This window comes from Pleuronectes platessa, chromosome 9 (genome assembly GCF_947347685.1).
Source record: "Pleuronectes platessa chromosome 9, fPlePla1.1, whole genome shotgun sequence".
Lineage (NCBI taxonomy): Eukaryota > Metazoa > Chordata > Actinopteri > Pleuronectiformes > Pleuronectidae > Pleuronectes > Pleuronectes platessa.
The window spans coordinates 15,221,169-15,240,689 of record NC_070634.1 but is presented as its reverse complement, the minus strand read 5'-3'; the positions used below and the strand labels follow the sequence as shown (position 1 = coordinate 15,240,689).

At 39.2% G+C, this 19,521-nt stretch overlaps 2 protein-coding genes across 2 annotated transcripts; both read left to right on the top strand.

Moving 5' to 3' along the window:
- Positions 1–4,904: 4,904 nt before the first annotated feature.
- LOC128447769 (fizzy-related protein homolog) lies at positions 4,905–10,537 on the top strand. Its single transcript, XM_053430093.1, has 14 exons — positions 4,905–5,094; positions 5,910–6,019; positions 6,605–6,733; positions 6,912–6,975; positions 7,094–7,224; positions 7,399–7,481; positions 7,569–7,752; positions 7,871–7,936; positions 8,015–8,117; positions 8,328–8,512; positions 8,640–8,873; positions 9,426–9,530; positions 9,637–9,729; positions 9,819–10,537. The coding sequence occupies exons 2-14, from the start codon at positions 5,927–5,929 to the stop codon at positions 9,858–9,860; spliced, it is 1,512 nt and encodes a 503-aa protein (XP_053286068.1). The 5' UTR covers positions 4,905–5,094; positions 5,910–5,926; the 3' UTR covers positions 9,861–10,537.
- A 581-nt stretch (positions 10,538–11,118) lies between these two features.
- Positions 11,119–19,266, top strand: haus5 (HAUS augmin-like complex, subunit 5). The gene is made up of 19 exons (XM_053430577.1): positions 11,119–11,437; positions 11,553–11,615; positions 11,875–11,907; positions 12,334–12,358; positions 12,512–12,644; positions 12,819–12,978; positions 13,097–13,190; positions 13,469–13,560; positions 13,668–13,722; positions 13,829–13,956; positions 14,050–14,131; positions 14,246–14,400; positions 14,992–15,154; positions 15,602–15,682; positions 15,853–15,998; positions 16,360–16,456; positions 17,083–17,221; positions 17,399–17,531; positions 18,406–19,266. Exons 1-19 carry the CDS (start codon positions 11,340–11,342, stop codon positions 18,506–18,508), a joined length of 1,980 nt encoding a protein of 659 aa, XP_053286552.1. The 5' UTR covers positions 11,119–11,339; the 3' UTR covers positions 18,509–19,266.
- The last annotated feature ends 255 nt before the right edge of the window (positions 19,267–19,521 follow it).

The window sequence follows — 19,521 nt, the reverse complement described above, 5'->3', positions numbered from 1 at the left end:
AGCAATGATCTGGAGTCATTTCTAGATGCCAAAGACACCTCTTCTAAACATCTGGATGAGAGATTATTATGCTGATTCCCAAATTGCCTCTCGAATACCTTGTTTCTCAAGTTGAGTCTATTCTTCCAATCATTTAATTTGGCATCTATAGATTTTTTTCAATATTTTCGTACACAATAACATATTTTGTAAAGACACTTCCAGCAACCTGTACCTTTATCTTGTGTGGACAGAATATTCTTTCATAAAAATGGTTAAAAGAGTCTTTTATCATTTAGGCAAATGTTTAAATGAGCTTTTTATGGGTTTTCAACACTCACAAGTAGTTATTTTGAGTTAAATGTATCGGTGCTATATTGAGGGCAGGTGTTGACATGAAACAAAAATAAAATCAGTTATGACTCACAAGACAGAACTTGATTTGAGAAGGAGGACAACAAGAAAGAAATATTGGAACTTACATCCCAGGGATAATCATAGAAACTTTTGGCCCTTCAATACTTTTACATGTTGATTCAAGTTGATGAGGTTGTATCTTCCCTGGTGTTTTCAACAACTCTACCACTGTAGGATAAAGAAAAAAATGCTCTGGAGTTGTGAAGATGAAAGGAGAGACAGAGAATGTGAGGAAGTCAGAGTGAGAGAAAGTAAAAAGAGAAACATTAAGAGAGAGATTAAGCTGCAGTAAAGTGAGGGAGACGGAATGGGAGAGCAAGGAGAAGTAAGAGTGGAGAGGAAGAGAGAGAGAGAGAGAGAGAGAGAGAGAGGGAGGGAGGGTGGGGTGGCTGCTCATCAGGGTTAATGATGTAGAAAATCCCCCAATTAGAGCGTTTTCCTGTGTTGCAGGATGAGTTCAGAGCGGGGTCCTCTGACAGCCCCGGGGATTAGTACCCAGGCCAGGCCGGGCCGAGCTGGGCCTGAAGAGACACTAACTAACTGCTGGACAGCTTGGCACTGCTCAGTCGGGGCCAAGTCGGGGCTATGGCCACAGCCAGGGGCCGGGGTAGGCATGCGTTGAGCCAGAGTGCAGGGCACAATGAAAAGCATGGGAAAAAGAGCAACAGCACGTCAAGTTGAAAGAGAAGTTCTGATGGAGACACAATCAAAAATGGATTCAAACATGAACCACATACAATTGAAGAGGCATTTTTAAAAGTCAGTCTCTAACAAGTCCCGAAGCTGATTCCTTCAACTCTCCATGTGCTCTTCCAAAACATTACCAGATTTTATGTGGAAATCTGTACTGTGCAGCAAGTCAATCAGTTTCTTGTTGAATAAAAATGGTTGGGAAAAATACAGAGTTATTAGGGGATAAAATGCAAAAGTCTGATACTCAACCTTATTCTTTCTCTTAACATCACAATGAGGTGATTGTTGCATTAAGCAGAACCAACCTTGAGCCTTTCAGGTACCAGAGGCATAAGGCTACACATAATCAAAACATATGCAGAGTAAAGCCTTGACACTTGCACATTGAAATTGTTCTTGACCCTGGAACATACTGGAGTAAATGTGATAAATATTCTGAACTCAACATGTGGCTATTCAGCTATTCCTGCAGATTTTGGCTGAATCTATATACCCTTCTTCAGCAAATGTACCTTGACTGCACTTTACTTGAGATTGAATGAAGCTTGATGACCTAAAGATTTGGTCTGATATGAGACACTTTATTTATTATTATTGTTATAAAAAATGCATGTTCTCCTGCACTTCTGCACCATGTATCATTTGTGTAAGCTACTCTATTCTCTGTTACTCTGAATTTGTTTTTTAATCATCATGAAATCTGATGACAATCACTGACCTTAGACCAGCCCCACGACACTGAACACAATTCTGCAAGAAAGTGGAGACATTTACAGGTGCCTATAGGAATTATAGGAGAATCATAAGAGCAGAAAAGAAACTGATCAATAATGATGCAATATCATGAGGTGAGCAACTCTAGTATAATTTCCCATATAGTCTAACTCTAAAGGTCACAGAGTTGAGGATGCACGTATTTCAAGTTAAAAGTAGCTAAGGAAGATTTGGAGGGAGCCCAGAGCCACTGCACCGCTCTGCTCCACGGTTCCTGTGTTCAATAAGAACAACTGAGGCCGTACTGACTAATTGATTAATTGTGCAGTCTATTATTTCGCTCCTGCACCCCAGTAGATCTGAAAGGGCCAAGGCTGGAGTTAACAGTCTTATTGGAAAGACGCGTTCCTTGCAAAGGATAATAAGGGAAAACAGCGGAATTAATTGGGTTTGATTAAGAGAGCTTTTCAATGGGACACAGCTTTTTCGCATGACATAATTAGAGGTCAGTTAAAGGGGGGGCATGAGGGGGGATTTGGTCGTTGGCGCCAGTCTTATGTGGGTGTGTCTGTGTGAAGGAGACAGATAGACAGACAGACAAAGTGTGTGTGTGTGTGTGTGTGTGTGTGTGTGTGTGTGTGTGTGTGTGTGTGTGTGTGTGTGTGTGTGTGTGTGTGTGTGTGTGTGTGTGTGTGTGGTGGAGGGGGTGCTTCCTTCACACTTGCAGAACTATGTTGTGTGTCTGATGTGCTACATTTCTATAGGCTCGCTCAGACACACATTGAAGTTCACGGGGGGGGGGGGGGGCCCTTTGCGCTCCGTGTGTGATTATTATCACTACACTTGACAACATTAAAGGCACAGAGCTCAGTCTTTTGTTACAGCTACATGGTCATTAGCAGCAAAACTCAGAGACCACTCCATTGTGCAGACGAGGCTGGTGAGAGGAGAGTACATTCAGGAGTGGGTGGGGGGGGTTGGTTTGGGATGAGCACAACAAAAAATGTGTAAACAAACTCAAAACATTTATCACACATGCATGCACACATACACAGTATGGCACACATACACATGCACACACACACATGGACACTGACACACACACACAAACACACACACACACACACACACACACACACACACACACACACACACACACACACACACACACACAGTGAATCGATAATCCTGTTACAGAATAATCTAAAGAAGGAAGAGGGCCAAGCCATCAAATCTAAAAATACAACCGAACTGTCAGGAACCAAAAACCAGGCTGCACAGGTGATGAGATCATCACACATCTCATCACAAGTCTGCAGCTTTTTAACACAGCACAGTTACAATCTCACTGAATCTCACTAATCTCACTGTCCTCTGTTTTTCTAAATTGTACGTTTTTATCATGACTTTTTGTTTGTAAAATATAGATCCCAGTGTGACCATTGTGTTGGTGTGGGCTACATACATTACCACCGTGTGCAAGCTAATCTGCTTCTGAGATGTGTGGTATTTTGTTATTATTATTTTGGTAAATATTATCTTTATAAATATTTAGCAGGTTACACTAAGAAGCCCTGTGTTGTTGACCCTCAGGGATGCAAGGGCTCATGGGATGGCGGTAAGGGTAAACAAGTCATAATAAAGTTGCACACAAAGTTGTCAGTGAGACAGTTGCTCTAGTTTAATTTAAGCATGAAGTGGCTCTCCATGTTTAGATCCATAAAGTTTTTATCATTTCCTTTTAATTTGGCACTCATTTTTTCCATTGGAACAACTCACAATGTCTCTGTATTAATGTGTTAAAGTAGGAGATTTATCACTGACCCATTATCTTGCTAAAGTTCATCAGCTCATGTTCATCAGCTTCTGCCCAATTGAATGACTACTACTCCGGCAGACCGACTGAAACTGTCCTGGATCTCCAAAGAAGATACATATTTTAGAAATTCCAGCTTCAAATTAACACTTCAAACAAAATGGTGATCTACTGTGATTTTGTCCAACACATGGAGTGTTCTGTGTTGTCTAAGCAGTGTCTTTTATTGTGTCCCTAATTACAAATCGTTGCACCTTAGTACCGCACTTGCCCAAATAACTTGTTGTTCTATTTCATAAAACATTGGTCTCTTATTTTTATTTTTCGCTATATGTTAATATTTGCTCTTTTGCCAATTTTCAGTTAATGCTTTGTCTACTGATATATATTGTTATTTTATATCCTATGCACCAACCACACCATGTCAAAATCCTGTATGTGGAAAATATACTTGGCCAAGAAAATAATTCTGATACTGATGCTGATTCTCTTTAATTTAATGGCAAAATAAAAATAGTTTTGAGGCTGGGATAGGAATATTATTCTATCATCCCATGGACAGCAGGCATCCACCTTATGGAAGTGTCATAGAGCAAGACATTAAATTACACGCTGCAGAAAACACGTTTCGTACTGAACGATGTGGAAGGTGAATTCCTCCTCTTGGTCATCAGGTCATATTCTTTCACTTTGTTTTTTGCACACAAATCATAATCATCTTAATGTGCTGTTGTTGGTGGTCAGAATTCACCCATATGTGTTTTATTTCAATACGTGAAGCTTTAGCCTGTAAGAGAAGGGCTGGTAAAGATAAGTTCATCTGTACACGAGGCTTAAAGTTTGTTCAGTCTACACACCAACGTGCCTGGAGAGTTTAAGAATGGAACTACTACGCCCCCTATGTTTGAAACTCTGCCATGACACTTCAGTTTCAATGAAAAAATTTAAAGCACTGAGGAATCCTGAATAAAAAACACAGCATGAAACACACCATGACACACAGAACACAGCCTCCATTTTACGGTCATCACTATTAGTCTACTAAGAATCCTGGATGCCTTATGATTAAAAGTAGCCTCATAAATATATATTTGATTTGATTTTTAATCTCATTTCATTGATCTTCTTGTTAGTATCCACGTTTTTGAGTTGTCTAAATTGTGTGTTTCTATATATGACATTAATGAATTGCCATTATACTGTAGAACGTACACTGATAACAAAAATAAGTTGTTCTTCCTTGTTTTGATTCATGACGTAAACGTCACGTCACCGGATGGAAGGGTGTGTTTGAAACATCCCATAATGCACCTCTTCACGTCATCAATAAACAGAAGTAAACACAAACCTTCCTCTGACAGTGAAAAACTTGTATTATCATCAGTTGTTGCTGTGATCCACCACATCTCAGTCCTGTGTCGGTGTCCGGTCTGGGTCGGTGTCCGGTCTGTGGGCGGCGCTGCGCGGCGGCTCTGGTACGTTTCCTGCAGCAAAGTGAACACGACCACTTGCTAAGTTAGCCACTAGCCAAATTAGCCGTGAGCTAAGTTTGCTAAAGCTAGTTGGCCTGGGAGTTTTTAAATAGAAGCATGACTGAAGATAGAAATGTTGACACAGTCCTTCTCACGACATTATCGAGCTTTTAATTCGAACTGGTTCAAAGGCACTGGTTGACTTAGTGATTCTGCTTTTTGGAAGCGTTTGAGTGAAATATTAAGTCATACAGACTTCATGTCATCACTTTCTCTAATATTAAGCTTCCTATGAGGGTTTAATGGTTTAATGAAGCGTTATTATCAAGCTAAATCTCAAATAGATGTCTTCAAAATATCCTAATGTCTTTATTTCATGTTGGATTGTAAGTCCACAAATATTGGTTTAACAGATTGAAATCAGGATACTGCTAAATCATTTGGATTCCTTTTGTAATTCTTCAATATAAGATACTAGGGGTGGGCGATAAGGTCGGTATTTATATCAAGTTAAAAATAATCATGCCTGTTGATATCGATAATAATCACGATAAAAGTCATATTAATATTTCTTTTAAGCTTAAAGACTGATTTGAACAGAACAGAGAATAGCAAACACCTGATAAACACCAAAACGAATCTGACTTCAATCAATTATGTGTTAAACCTTCTCACTATTCTTGCATGACTCATAAGCATTATACTGTTTATAAGTTTATTTATATATGTCAGTCGATAGAGAAAAGGTCAAAGATCCGAGAGCAGTAACACTGATCCAGACCTATTTTTGAACGTGTTTTCATTCTTGTATTTGCCAGGATTGTTTTCCCATTCTATGGCTGTAGGATCAGTGTCTAAGATGGATCCAGAATATGAACATCGCCTCTTCCGCCAAATTAACATTCAAAATGACAACTTGAGTCCTGCTGTAAGTCCAATATTTATTTTCTTTGCTCTTTCCATTTCTTGTTGCCATTAATCATCCAAAAGTTTTCAGACCTACACTAAACCTTTGTCAGTGTTGTGTTGGATAATAATCAGTATTGAACATAACTGTGAGGATGTTTCAAAATATATTTCCATGAATAGATCACGATTTGCCGGGTAACTTCATACAATCTGCAGTATAACAAAACAACAAAATCTATATTTTTTCCTTTGAAACATTATCAGTTAAATTTGTAACACTGCACTTTTTCAAGGTAGATAGCAGTTAAATTGCTTGAAGCATCTTGCAGAGCTGGCCTCAGTTGTTCTGTTTCTTTAGGCTCTCAGTCAATGTCTTCTGTCTCAAGATTCTGTCTGGGCCATAAAATCTGTTGCAGGACCCCTTTTTGCCTCGAAGATATTTGTATGTAGGGCTGATCAGAGGCCTCTCTGATGACTGATGGATGAAAATGAGATCATCTTAAGTGCCTAAGACCTTTACACTGAACTGTATATTAGAATTTAAAAAAAATGGGCCAATCTTAAAGAAGTAAAAACACTTTATTATAATGTGTTTGTTTTGCAGAAATCGACACGCGGTCTCCATCGTCGGACACCCACTGGTTCCCCATTATCCTCGCCCAGTAAGCTTGGAGACAGGTTTATACCCACCAGAGCAGGGGCCAACTGGAATATCAACTTCCACAGGATAAATGTAAGAACATGCTGTGGGGGAAGTTATTGATCTCTTGTTATCTGGACTTTTGTCAGGGAACATTTTGTTTTCATGTATATTACACATTTCAAAACGGTAACAGTGTGTCTGGGAGAAGTTGATACAGTTGGATGTTATGTCTACCTCAAATCAATGACATCAATGGCTTTTTAATTAGGAAAACGAAAAGTCACCAATTCAGAGCAGAAAATCTAAAGATGCCACTACTGATAACGTCAAAGGTAAACATTTTAAAGGTTGTTTTGGAAATTCTGTTAGTTTCCTATATACAGCTAAGATTGTGGTATTATATTTGTTTTTAGACTATAAATGAATTTCATTATATTTTTGTGCGTGCAGCAGATGGGCTGGCCTATTCTGCTTTGCTGAAGAATGAGCTGCTGGGAGCAGGAATAGAAAGGATCCAGGACCCGCAGACGGAGGACAGACGTCTGCAGCCATCCACCCCTGAAACGAGGAGTCTCTTCACTGTATGAACATCTCACATACTGTATATACTGAATTATGTGGCACATTTATCACATCAGAACAGAGACAAATGGAATACGCTCTTGGAGTCCTAAACAGGAGCAGAACTACAAAATCATTGAGTAGAACAATGAAGCTGGTAGAAAATATAATGTCTGCCTTTGTATTCTTTACAGTATTCACTCAACACCGAAACAACGTCTCTTGACAATGGCACGAACATCTCGCCATACTCCTTATCACCTGTCAGCAACAAAAGGTAATGGTTTTTGTGGATTGCATTGTAAAGAGAAACAGATACATTTTAGCATCAGGATTTCATCGTGTCCAACTTTTTCCGCTTCAGTCAAAAATTGTTACGTTCGCCAAGGAAGCCAACACGCAAGTTCTCAAAGATCCCCTTTAAGGTGCTCGATGCTCCGGAGCTGCAGGATGACTTTTATCTCAACTTAGTGGATTGGTCCTCCCTCAACGTCCTCAGTGTCGGGCTGGGCACATGTGTTTACCTGTGGAGTGCCTGTACCAGCCAGGTAATACACTGTGTTTTAAACTTGGTCTTAAACTGTAAGATTATTTATAAAAATATATTTGTATTTTTAGAAGAATTCATTATTTTGCTGTACAATAGTTAATCTGGCTTTTCCTCAGGTAACAAGGTTGTGTGATCTGTCAGTGGAGGGAGACTCGGTCACATCAGTTGGTTGGTCTGAAAGGGTAAATACACAGCTGACTGCCATCAGAACGTTTGGTACAAATAGTTTTTGTTTGTCAAATGATTCTTTATGTTTTTAGGGTAACTTGGTCGCAGTGGGAACTCACAAAGGATATGTTCAGATCTGGGATGCTGGCGCTGGGAAGAAACTCTTTGCCTTGGAAGGACACACCGCCAGAGTTGGTATGAACAGTTTCTGTGTTTACAGACACAAAGTGAGGGTCATAGAATGACTCAACAGGAATCTTAAAGACACAATACAAACAAATTATTTTAAATAAAAAAGCAGTAGGTCAAATAAATACCCGATATTCTTCATAATTGATAGATGTCTTTTGAAAATTAGGTTTTTAGTCATATGTTGAAAGTGTGATCATGTTGCTCTCTCTAAAGGAGCTTTAGCGTGGAATGCAGACCAGTTGTCTTCAGGAAGCCGTGATCGTATGATTCTTCAAAGAGACATACGGACGCCTCCACTGCAGTCAGAGAGGCGGCTGCAGGGACACAGACAGGAAGTGTGTGGGTTAAAGTGGAGCACTGACCATCAGCTGCTCGCTTCTGGTGGAAATGACAACAAGGTGCAGTTGATATATTTATATTTATATTTATATATATATATTTATAATCCTGTCTCTGTCTTTATTTATCTGTTTTATTTTGAGTTACTCATTAATAAAGGTTTGATTTGTCATTTCGTCACGTCAGTTGCTGGTGTGGAACCACTCCTCGCTGAGCCCAGTGCAGACCTACATGGATCACCTGGCCGCAGTTAAAGCCATCGCCTGGTCCCCCCATCAGCACGGCCTGCTGGCGTCTGGAGGCGGCACTGCCGACCGCTGCATCCGATTTTGGAACACTCTGACGTCGCAGCCGCTGCAATGTATGGACACAGGCTCACAGGTTTGCAACCTGGCCTGGTCCAAGCATGCTAATGAGCTGGTGAGTGACTCTAGATACACACTGGACACATTTGTAGTAAGCAAATGAGGAAAATACTTATGCAATTGATTATTTTGTCTTTTTCTATTTCTATTTGTACCTGATTCATATGAATTTGTAAAGATCAGTCTTTTTACTTACACTGCTTAATTTTAGAATAAAACTCTCTATAAACTCTTAAAGTCACCATCACTGTTACTGTGGATATCAAGGCACATTTATATTCAAACATGAAACCATTATAGGGCGTGTTGTATCGCCAATTACATCTTTATTCTTTTGCATCCTTAACCGAGGATCGTAGACATCAATGGTGTTCTTAGTATACGGTTGTGATACTGTGAATACTTTGCTCTGGGGGAAGCATGCCCTTTCACTCTCACACAGTGTAGGATGCATTGTTGAGCACAACTATCTGTATACAATAGGGGTCTTTTGGTTTGCAGTAATTCAATAGTTTCTAACTGAATGGTGTTATGTTTAACAGATATCATTTTACACACAGCACAGATTTCACAGCACCATGGATTATAATTATGTATCTCTTTTCAGGTGAGCACCCATGGCTATTCTCAGAACCAAATCTTGGTGTGGAAATATCCGGCTCTCACGCAGGTGGCCAAGCTCACAGGACACTCGTATAGAGTCCTCTACCTGGTCAGTATATGTATGAGATTTCGGTGCTGGTCACATTAATTCTAAAAGCCAGCCATCTTTGCCAGAAAATCTGGCAGCAGGTCTCATAAATGTTTAATGTTTTCAGGCGATGTCCCCGGATGGCGAGGCGATAGTGACAGGAGCTGGAGATGAGACCCTACGCTTCTGGAATGTTTTCAACAAAACAAGGTCAACGAAGGTGAGAAAGCACTTTATGTTGGAATAATATTCAGTACTTTCCGTGAATCTGCAAAATAATTATCTGAGTTTCTGTTTCTTTTGTTTCAGGAATCTGTATCAGTTTTAAATCTCTTCACCAGAATACGTTAACTTCAAATCGCTGTTTAGAAATTCAACATTGAGTGGATCACAGCGTCATCAATGGACTATTCATAAACATGGTGCTAAGGACAGACATTACAATCTGAGGCATCTCGGGACATTTTTCACCGAGGAAAAGGCATCAGCAACAACTGAGATATATATTTTTGACACTAACATTTGTTTGGGAAATTCTTTTTGACACGTATGCTCTCACTATGATTGTAATTTTTCTTTACTTTTAAAAAATATAGGTTATTTTCCATTTTGTATTTTTTGTAACAAATAATCATGGGCCTTAAAAATGTTGTGATAATGTTTTCCATACTTCGGACTTTAAATGTGGGGAGAGCATTTTTAGGTTTTGTTTAACTCAGGTTTAATTTATTTAATGCACTTGTTATATGGTCAACATTCAGTGTATGAATCATCTGTATTGGAGAAATTAGATTCAATGGAGAAAAATAGGACTTAAACATACAAACTAAACAGAATCACCTCCTAAGCCTTCTACAGTGTGTGCACCATGTTTACCGTGATCCTGCGACTACTAAGCTTGAAAAGTAGTTGGTTGAAATTATGCAGTTTCCTCCTGTGTTTTGAAAGTCTAATGCTGTGCATTGAGACGTACACTACATGATTGATTCTTTGTAGTTAAGGACGAAATAAAACAAGGTGTGACTTTGTGTTTAGTTCCTTTTTTTCATTTATTTTATTTTCTCAAACTTGATTTAATTTAGTTGAAATTATATTGTTAGATTATGTTTTATAGTGGTTAACAACTATAATTTTGTAGCCGGAATACAAATGCAGCTCATTTACATAATATGAAAACGTGTTTTCATGATAAATTTCAGTGCTATAATTTAGATTAATTGACAAAAACTGAACCTGCAATGAATCTTACATATCATTGATACAGTAATGTAAATAAATTTCAGTTGAGGTCTTATTTTTCTTGAACCATTTTACCTATACCAATGAGGGCAGACTGAAAAGGACAAACAACATCTCTATAATGTGAGTCAGTCGAACAGAAATACAGCCGCCAACATAATGTGGTAAAGTTAAATAACTACACCTGAAGCAGCTTCAACAATTGTATGTTGAAAAGTACATAACTTTTGGTTCGTGTCTAAACTGTTCTGGGTTCAGCTAATGGTTACGTTTGGAGTCAGAATGGAAAAACAACTGTTTACACTGCTCAACAACATTCGACAATAACCAACTTCCACCAGCGGCGGCGCTGTGTCCGCGGATATGACCATTCGTCACCGGAAATAGGGACAACCGGCGGGAAGTTGAAAGTTTGATTATTTCAGAAATATATAACCAATAACCGGGTGAAAGTAGGTTTATTAACTGAGAGACATGTTTTATTTAAGGGCAGCGACAGACAGAGGATTGTGATTAACAACGTTACACCAGGTATCAGTGGCTCGTTCAGACCAACTGAGAGTTAGCTGCAGCAGCTAGCTTGTTGTTGTGATGGCGGACAGGAGTCTCGTCCAGGAGCTGAGGCGATGGGCGACAGAAGAGTTCAACCTGCCCCCGGACAGTCTGCCAAATGACAGCTACTTCAAAACGTGTGTATCCACCTGTCTCCTGATCTCCCACTGTACCTGACACTGAAGAGCAGAGGTTGTTACAGGCAACACCTGCTTTCCAGAGTTGAAGTAACGCTGGTCATTTGTTTTCTAGGCTCTGTGTTGGGACAGGGAAGTCAATATGGAAATATGCCATCGAACACGTCTTCCATCAGAGGTCAGTCTGAACACTGTCCGGTTCTTTATCCTATGGATCATTTATTTATTATTAGATTAGTGTTGCTTTATTGTATCCCTTCTCATAATCTCTCTCTCTCTCTCTCTCTCTCTCTCTCTCTCTCTCTCTCTCTCTCTCTCTTTATCTCTCTATATATAATCTATATAGCATCTGATAAATATCTTAGTCCCTAAAATAAATTGAATATCATCCCTATTTACACTTGATTGTAGGTTAATGCCTGTTTCTGCTTTTCCAGGAACGCGAGGATCATGCGTGGGAATCTGCAATGGTATCCTTTCAGACTCAAACCGTCCACCGTCAGTATAATGTCCATGTTACTCAGATCCAGACTGGTAATTTCACCTGGATGATACATCTGTCAATATTATCTCATACTAGGTATATTGTATTGGCCGGTGTTTCAGCCGATAAGTGATAAGAAAGGGAAGTACAGCACCGTTTTAAAACAGTGTCACAACTCTGTAGTTTGTATAGCACCAATATAGATATATATATGTTATCTGTAAAACATCCTTTTGCCCATACATTTTTAGAAAACCTGATTTAAGGGCACACAAAAAAAACATTTTCAAGCTTGTATTAGTACTCTATAATGAAAACTTCAAACGTTCAGACACTGAATTTCCCTATGCAGCTGGGACCACTATCAGTTCAGCGGTTGTCTGGTAAATTCCTTGACATTTTGATTTTCAAGGTACAAAGTTCTTCAGGACAAAGAGGTAGGCCACAACTTGTTTTCTTTCCCTCTTCATTTCTCACTAGTAGTCACACTCTGAATGATATACAATGTGGATATTTTGAATTGCTGTGTTAAAGCTATTAGTTAAATGATATGTGCTTTAACCTACTGGTGTTGTTTTTCACATGTGCAGCTAAAGCAGACTGAGGGCCAGAGTGAGGCTGCAAAGCAAAGAGAGCTTCAGAGGAAGATAGAGCAGATGAAGGCTGAGATCAGTCACCTGGATTCACAGATCAGTGGAACCGAGGAACAGCTGGCCACACAAGGTTAGTCCATTACATGCTGTGGAAGTGGGTCATATGTTTTGACAGTATTTAAATAATGCTATATGCTTTAAATAAATTGTGTGCATGTAAAATATAAATATTTATCTATTTCACAAATGTAAAATAAACTAAGTGACTTTGCATTAGACTGTTAATTCTGTCATTGTTCAACAGAACAATCTATCAGTCGTACCTGGTCCCAGGTGGAGGATAGTCGGCGCAGAGAGCTGCTTCTCCAGGCCTTCAGGCAGCGCTGTGTCCTGGGCTGCAATGTGCTATCTGATGATACACAAAAGATCAGTGTGCACTGTCAGGCACTGGAACAGATGGCCAGGTGAGGCAGGGAAAATTTAAGTTGAAGCCATATGGAAATTAGTAAATTTATACAACTGCATGTAAATCAGATGGTAGTTCATATTTAATAAAAAAATGGTCTGCATTGTGTGTTGTAGGAAAGCAGAGATTGAGGTTCTGTTTGATAAGTCTTCAAGTAGCAGTGATGGTGACAACCTCAACTCCAAATCCACCTCGGAAGCGCAAGTCATGGTGAGAGCTGCCTAAATTTGTTCTGTATTTTACTGAGTAGAGTTTAAAGTGAAGTTTATCTAACAGGTGCAGTGTTAAAATAAATAGTATGTGTGGACGTAAGAGACAAATCAGAATGACGAAAAAGCTAAAAATGACTGCTGGTCTTTTCACTTAGATACTTAGAAAAGAAAAGATGGTCAAGACAAACATCTGAGACATCTGATCGCAATGTCTGTACCACATCAGCTGCTGATAGAAGGAAATTTCTCATAATTAATTTTATTTTCTTCTGTCAGCGTGAAGTCAGAGAGCTGTGTGACGACAGGGTCCACTTCTATCAGTCTTTACAAGAGAGTGAACTGAAAACGGGGCACTCAGCAGCCAAACAGTAAGGACTACAGTGGATAACAGTATTTGAGAAATCAATTCCTTTTGCTTTTACAATATGTTCAACTTTTTTTTAAATTAATTGCTTATTTCCTCTTTCTGTCTCAGTATGACTCGTGAACAGAGGATTGCCATGTTTCAGTACTGGTTGAGTGCTGTGGAGGTTGGTGTGTTTTTTGTTATTTTTCTGTACGTAATTTGGTACTTGTGTGTGATCTGTCTTTGATTTTCACTTTGAATGACCATGTTGTTTCTTGTCTTTGCATCAGAACGTGTTGGGTGGTTACCCTCCAAACCATGTTCTGTCAGCATTACAATATTTGGCTTCCAGAGAACAGAAGGAACTGGAGGACAAACTGGCTTCTCTGGATGTGACTCGGGATGTGACAGCTCTGCGGTAAGAAACACCACCATATTAATGTCATGTTTTCAGATTATTTAATTAAATGTTTTTTTTTACTACAGTACCTTTTTGGCCTGTTTATTGCAGGTTCCGCTATGACAGCAATCAATTGCTGGACATGTCAGCAGAAGAGGATAATGAGTTGCCCCCGGTTAAGAGCCTCTTACAGGTTTTTAATTTAAACACTAGCATACAATTAATATTCAGAAAGTTCAGACTAAAACAACACATGCTCATGTGTTTTTGACATTTCTGAGTAAAATATTTTTCTGTGCTTTTCCAGGATGCTTGGGAGGATGTAGAGCAGAGTTTGGTGGAACTGGCCCAGACTCGCTCCAGAGTCCAGCAGCTCAAAAATCAACTGCAGGCCCGCAAGAAGGAGGCTGAGCTGGAAGTGTCTTGTATTGCTGATGAACTCAACAATGACACTTTGGCGATGTGAGTCCACTCACTGCAGTTTATTGACCAGGTCATACATTCCAGAAACGATATATTCAAAGATTTAAAAATCACTTGAAACATTTTCTATTCTTTTCTAGTCCATTAGTAATAGTCAATCAAACACCTTTGACAAGAAATATGACAACACATCAGCCCATAATATCATAGGTAACTTAATATTGACTTTTAGGTGACTGAACTCTACATGATCCAAGGCGCTGCGTGGATTTAATAGTAATAATCTATCTCTAAGAGGTTAAAATGATGAACTTAACATTGCATCTACTGGGCCTGAAATCTGACTTGGACGTCGGGCCCAGCTTCATATCTTTCCCCAAAACTGCTGCCTCCCTCTAAAGACACCGGGACAGGGGGATTTTGGATTTGAGCCCACGATAGCAGCAGGTGTTTGCTGTCAAATAAATGTAGTATAGTTTAGGGTAAAATAGTCCTCATAACTCTCCTTAAAGTGTAACCTAGTCTCATTATTTGTTTTTCCTCTGTTTATAAAAATTCCTGGAATTATTTGTGTTACCATTTGCAAGAATAACTCAAATTAAAGATTGATTTGATCTGTGTTGTTGTCAGGTCCGTTGTAGAGCTGGAACTCCAGGGTGTGATGAAGGCAGCAGCCAGAGATCACATCAGAGATCGCTGTATCCAACTGGACCAACACGCTAGAAGCCGCCAGGAGGCTCTCAGAAACCTCCGCAGCCAGTGGCAAAGCATTCTGGACTTCAGACAGCTAGTGGTGAGTCACAATTGACAGTATAAGACTTCTCATGTAGCCTTTTAACGTCACTATTGAATCAAGCATTTTGTTCAGTATGAAAAATTATAACTGTAACAGAGTAACTCTTACAGTGAGCTATAGTTAGTTTTACTTAAGCAAAGGATGTGACTACTTCCTCCTGCACTTCTGGTAACATGGCAACAAATATGGTCAATCGATAACGCTTCTGTTTTCATTCCTTTTAAGGGTCATTATAACTCATGATAATTGTGAAATACCAGATAGCGTGTTACTGTGATATTTTTTGAGACGGTTATCATGCTATAAAAATCTCACTCTGTTAGCACTCTTGTGTGATGAGAGGTGCATCTTGATTAACCAGATTTTCATCATCTTGAAATGCAGAGCTGTCGATATGTGTGAAACGTAAATCATCAAAGTTGTTGTTGGGCTGTGTCTCTGCAGGTTCTCAGACAGGAGGAGATCAGAGGTCTGATTAAAGGGAACTCCACAGCCAAGAAAGAGGTCATCCATCTGCACAGAGAGGTGAGGATGTTCTTCATCTGTGACAACTAAGTAGACGGATTGTTTATAGAATTTGTTCCATGCTGCGATAAAAGGAAATGTTTTGTTCTCTTTTAGCGTTCAATACTTGTCACGAAGAATCAAATTTCTTTATATATTTTGAAGATGTCTATCCCTCCGTTATCTTTCAGTTACAGGATTTCCTCCAGAATCAACTGGTGCCACAGTTTGATGACGTCACTGCTGCAGCCAACAGTCTAAGGAACTCTATTTCAAAAGATGCCAGACAGTTTGGAATGGTTTCCCTCTTTGCTCTGGACCGCAGGACTGTTGAAGGGTAAGAGAAAGCAGTCTGCTACTGAAAGGGCTAAACTTCATTCAGATCAGCAGCACATAAACAATTACATTTTATTTTTATTGCACAAAAAAGTTTCCTAAACTAACAAAGAAACTGAGGAAATCCGTATTACTTTGATTTGGTTTTAAACTACAATTTCATGGAGGGAGGGGGAGGAGAAAGGCAGAGCAAAAACATCTGTCAGTAAAATACCTTATTTCAACAGTGGTACGCACATGGCTCCACCTGTAGTCGTCTAAAGCATTTGACTTTAGAGTAGAGTGCACAAGAAAAGTTATTTTTCATCAAGTGGTGACAACTGTGGAAGAAAAATTGAACATTTAAAATCTCCCGGTTTCAGAATGCAGAGAATCCCTGCATCATGCCTGTCCATACATCGCCTGCAGTCCTCATCCTTCAGTAGCATGTGTCAGAGCCTGGCCTTCCCCCTGTACAAGGTGAGTGTTGACGTATAATATATCAGCAAGGTCTCCTTAAGACTGAACAACATTTATACTAAATGTAACAAAACAGCAAAATACCACTTCTGTTAGTATTGTTCTAATTATGTCCCCCAACACAATACATTCAGTCTCAGTTTTTCTTTTGAAAGGAAGTGTGTCTGTGGTTATTGCTACTTATGGCTCTGTTGAACAGCTCCCCCCATCCATTAGTTGTGACATTAAACCATTCAGTTTCATAGATTGAATGTTGTACTCGTTCTTATTTTACATCTTTGGAACCAGCTCATCATTATAGAACTTATGGCTCAGTTACTTGTATCTTTTGGCTCCAGTGTCATTATCATTCCTCAAATTCTAACATTGTAACAAAACACTTGAACTCAGCATTTTACTTTCCATCTTAATGAAATTTTGCTGCATAACTTTGCATTTAATGTTTGGTAGTGGAAACCTGTTTACTCTAGGCCACTGTGACTTTGCTTCTAGAGAGCGTCTTCTAGTTTACCAAACAATTGTATAAGTTTTGATTTGATCTAATGTACATTTTATTTGTAATGGAATTCAATGTATCTTGTCTTGTTCTTTGACCCCGACTAATGTATCTCCTTCTTGCCCTTTAGGCTCCAGAGGATTTGTGTTCACACGCTCGCTCTCAGCAGCTTGAGTTACGTTTCCTCCGTCAGTTATTGCAACTTCACTCTGCTACTCTTCAGAAAATACAGAAGGAAACAGAAATGTTGCATGCATCTGATCAAAAAGGTAATCAGAGGAACTTATCTACAGAGAATATTTTTCTGTCATACTCAAGTGCAGTTTTTGTTTGTACATGTACTTCTTGATGAAGAATTTATGTAATCTTGGCAAAAAGAAGGTTTAGGAACTGTGATCCATTTTAGTAACAACAAATCTGCTGTCTGTCCTCATTGTGTCTCTTAGCCTTGCTGTCCAGAGTTGTACAGGAGGATCAGAAGCTTCTGAAGAGTCTGGTACCAAGAGTCCGAGGCCTCACCCAACGTTGTGCACAGGGGATTTCTTATGGAGACCAAGTCAAAACCGCCATCTCATACTGGTGAGGCACATTTCTGAAGTTTTATACCAATGGATCCATCGCATTTAGCATTGTTATGGCAGTCAGAAATGTCTGGAGAGGAGAATTCAACTGGGGTCTATTGTCATAGTTTCACCACTGTTTATGTTCCCAACAAGCAGCTTTCATAAGATCACATTCTGACAGAGGCAATGTTATGCAGGCAAGATTTGTGGTGAGTAAGTTAACAGCTAAGAAGCTCAAACCTCATTCAGGAGAATGTGAAGGAGCCTTGTTGTTGCTGGACAGCTGCTAGAACCGGAAAAAGTAAAAGTGTGCAATTTGTCCAAACCCTACTATTTTCCGACTGTGCCAGAACAATTTGGTGTTATATTACAGATCATTAAAAGTAAGTGAAAATATTCATTGAGCTGTTTACTGTGGAACCAGCCGATGTGTCCGACAACCTAAAAGACAAAATCACTGTGCAACAATGAGCTCACTAAAATTATACTTTGATTATATATGAATATATGGTTGCATTGTTTAACAAAATGTTGTTCAGTGCTGCTATTTTGTACCATACAACCAACTTCAATTTTTATTTTTATGGTGTAACAGTGGAACTCAGTACATTGAATTCAGTGTAAATTTTTTCCATGTGATTTTGTATTTATTTGGCATATTTCAACATCAAAATGCTCTTGTTAAAATGTGTTGAGTAAAATGACAGTAATAATGACCAAATATAAGATAATTACACCTTGACATATGAATTGTTAAAAAAAATTAAACTTAAGTACAAACTTTTTTTATTTTCATCACATTCTTTCTATTTTAGTGTTTTTATTTTTACTTAGGAGTCTATGGTCTAGCTTTCTGCCTAACTCTCTTTTTTGTGTGTTTATACATGTAGGTGGGATCAACCAGTCCAGCATGTCCTCCCTGAAGCCAGTAAAGGAGGAATGACTTTCAAACAGTGGCTTCAAAGATGGAAAATAGCTGCCAATGCCTCCTAAGGGACACCTCATTGTAAATATAAAGGGGATCCCTATAAGCACCTCTCAGAGGTGAAATGCCCATGCTACTTTCAGGGCTGGACTACCAACAGACAGAGTGGGCTACTGTCTCAGATCCATAGGTCATGTCTAAATCAGTTTGATTAGGTATTAATGTCTTATGTTGTGTTCACCATTAAAATATAATATCAACTAAGTCTGGTCTTGTGGTGGCGCCCTGGGTCAAACTAATTGTAAGAACCTCGTTATTTTAGTTTATACTGTTCTCAAGTAGAACATGGTGCCAAATAAAGTTTGTGTTTAGTCAAATCACCACAGACTAAGATGTACTAGGTATTATTGCAGCATGGGAGGTTTGGTTGGACAGGACTTACTGGAAGCTTTGGAGGGGGGGGGGGAGCAGCATATTTTTACCTTGGGGCACCTTGACAGACTGCAATAAGTCAATTAGTCACAAAAATGTGAAACATTTGCTGGCCTATATCTTCTCAAATATAATAATTTTCTGCTTTTCTTCGTCTCAAACTGTGGTTTCCACTCGATGTCCCAGGTTGTGGACGCTTGGTTGGACATGACATGACATGAGATGATCCAACACAGTGCTGTAGGATGTTGTGACAACGATCACTGATTTACTAAATCAATCGCAACCCTAAGCAGTAATGGTTGTCCATAATCCTAGTTTTATTTCCTAGGCTCTTCATGCTCCCTCCTCTTTACCACGTGAAAGTCAGTTACTAATAAATATAAATCCAAGACTTTGCCCCTGTCTTTCTTGAAATGTTTGACTTGTACGATGTATTCCCCTAACCTCACTTCGATCCCTCTGTCCACCAAGCATGTACCAGAAATACATGTAGTAAAGATATCCCTGAAAAACCATACAGATATGTGATCGGTTTCTGTCGGTGAATCGCAGTCTGAGCAGTTTTGAAATGGAGCTGCGTTGTTGGCACCAAAAAGAGTCCTGATAGAATGCAGCAAAGAGGAATCATGAACACCTGCTTTAAACT

Bases quoted from the DNA above. Each gene is read 5' to 3' on its own strand.
- LOC128447769 (XM_053430093.1), top strand. From the start codon at position 5,927: ATGGCTGTAGGATCAGTGTCTAAGATGGATCCAGAATATGAACATCGC. The intron at 6,020-6,604 runs GTAAGTCCAATA...TTTGTTTTGCAG, and splicing joins ATGACAACTTGAGTCCTGCT to AAATCGACACGCGGTCTCCA. The intron at 6,734-6,911 runs GTAAGAACATGC...CTTTTTAATTAG, and splicing joins TCAACTTCCACAGGATAAAT to GAAAACGAAAAGTCACCAAT.
- haus5 (XM_053430577.1), top strand. From the start codon at position 11,340: ATGGCGGACAGGAGTCTCGTCCAGGAGCTGAGGCGATGGGCGACAGAA. The intron at 11,908-12,333 runs GTATCCTTTCAG...TTGATTTTCAAG, and splicing joins ATGCGTGGGAATCTGCAATG to GTACAAAGTTCTTCAGGACA. The intron at 17,532-18,405 runs GTGAGGCACATT...TTATACATGTAG, and splicing joins AAAACCGCCATCTCATACTG to GTGGGATCAACCAGTCCAGC.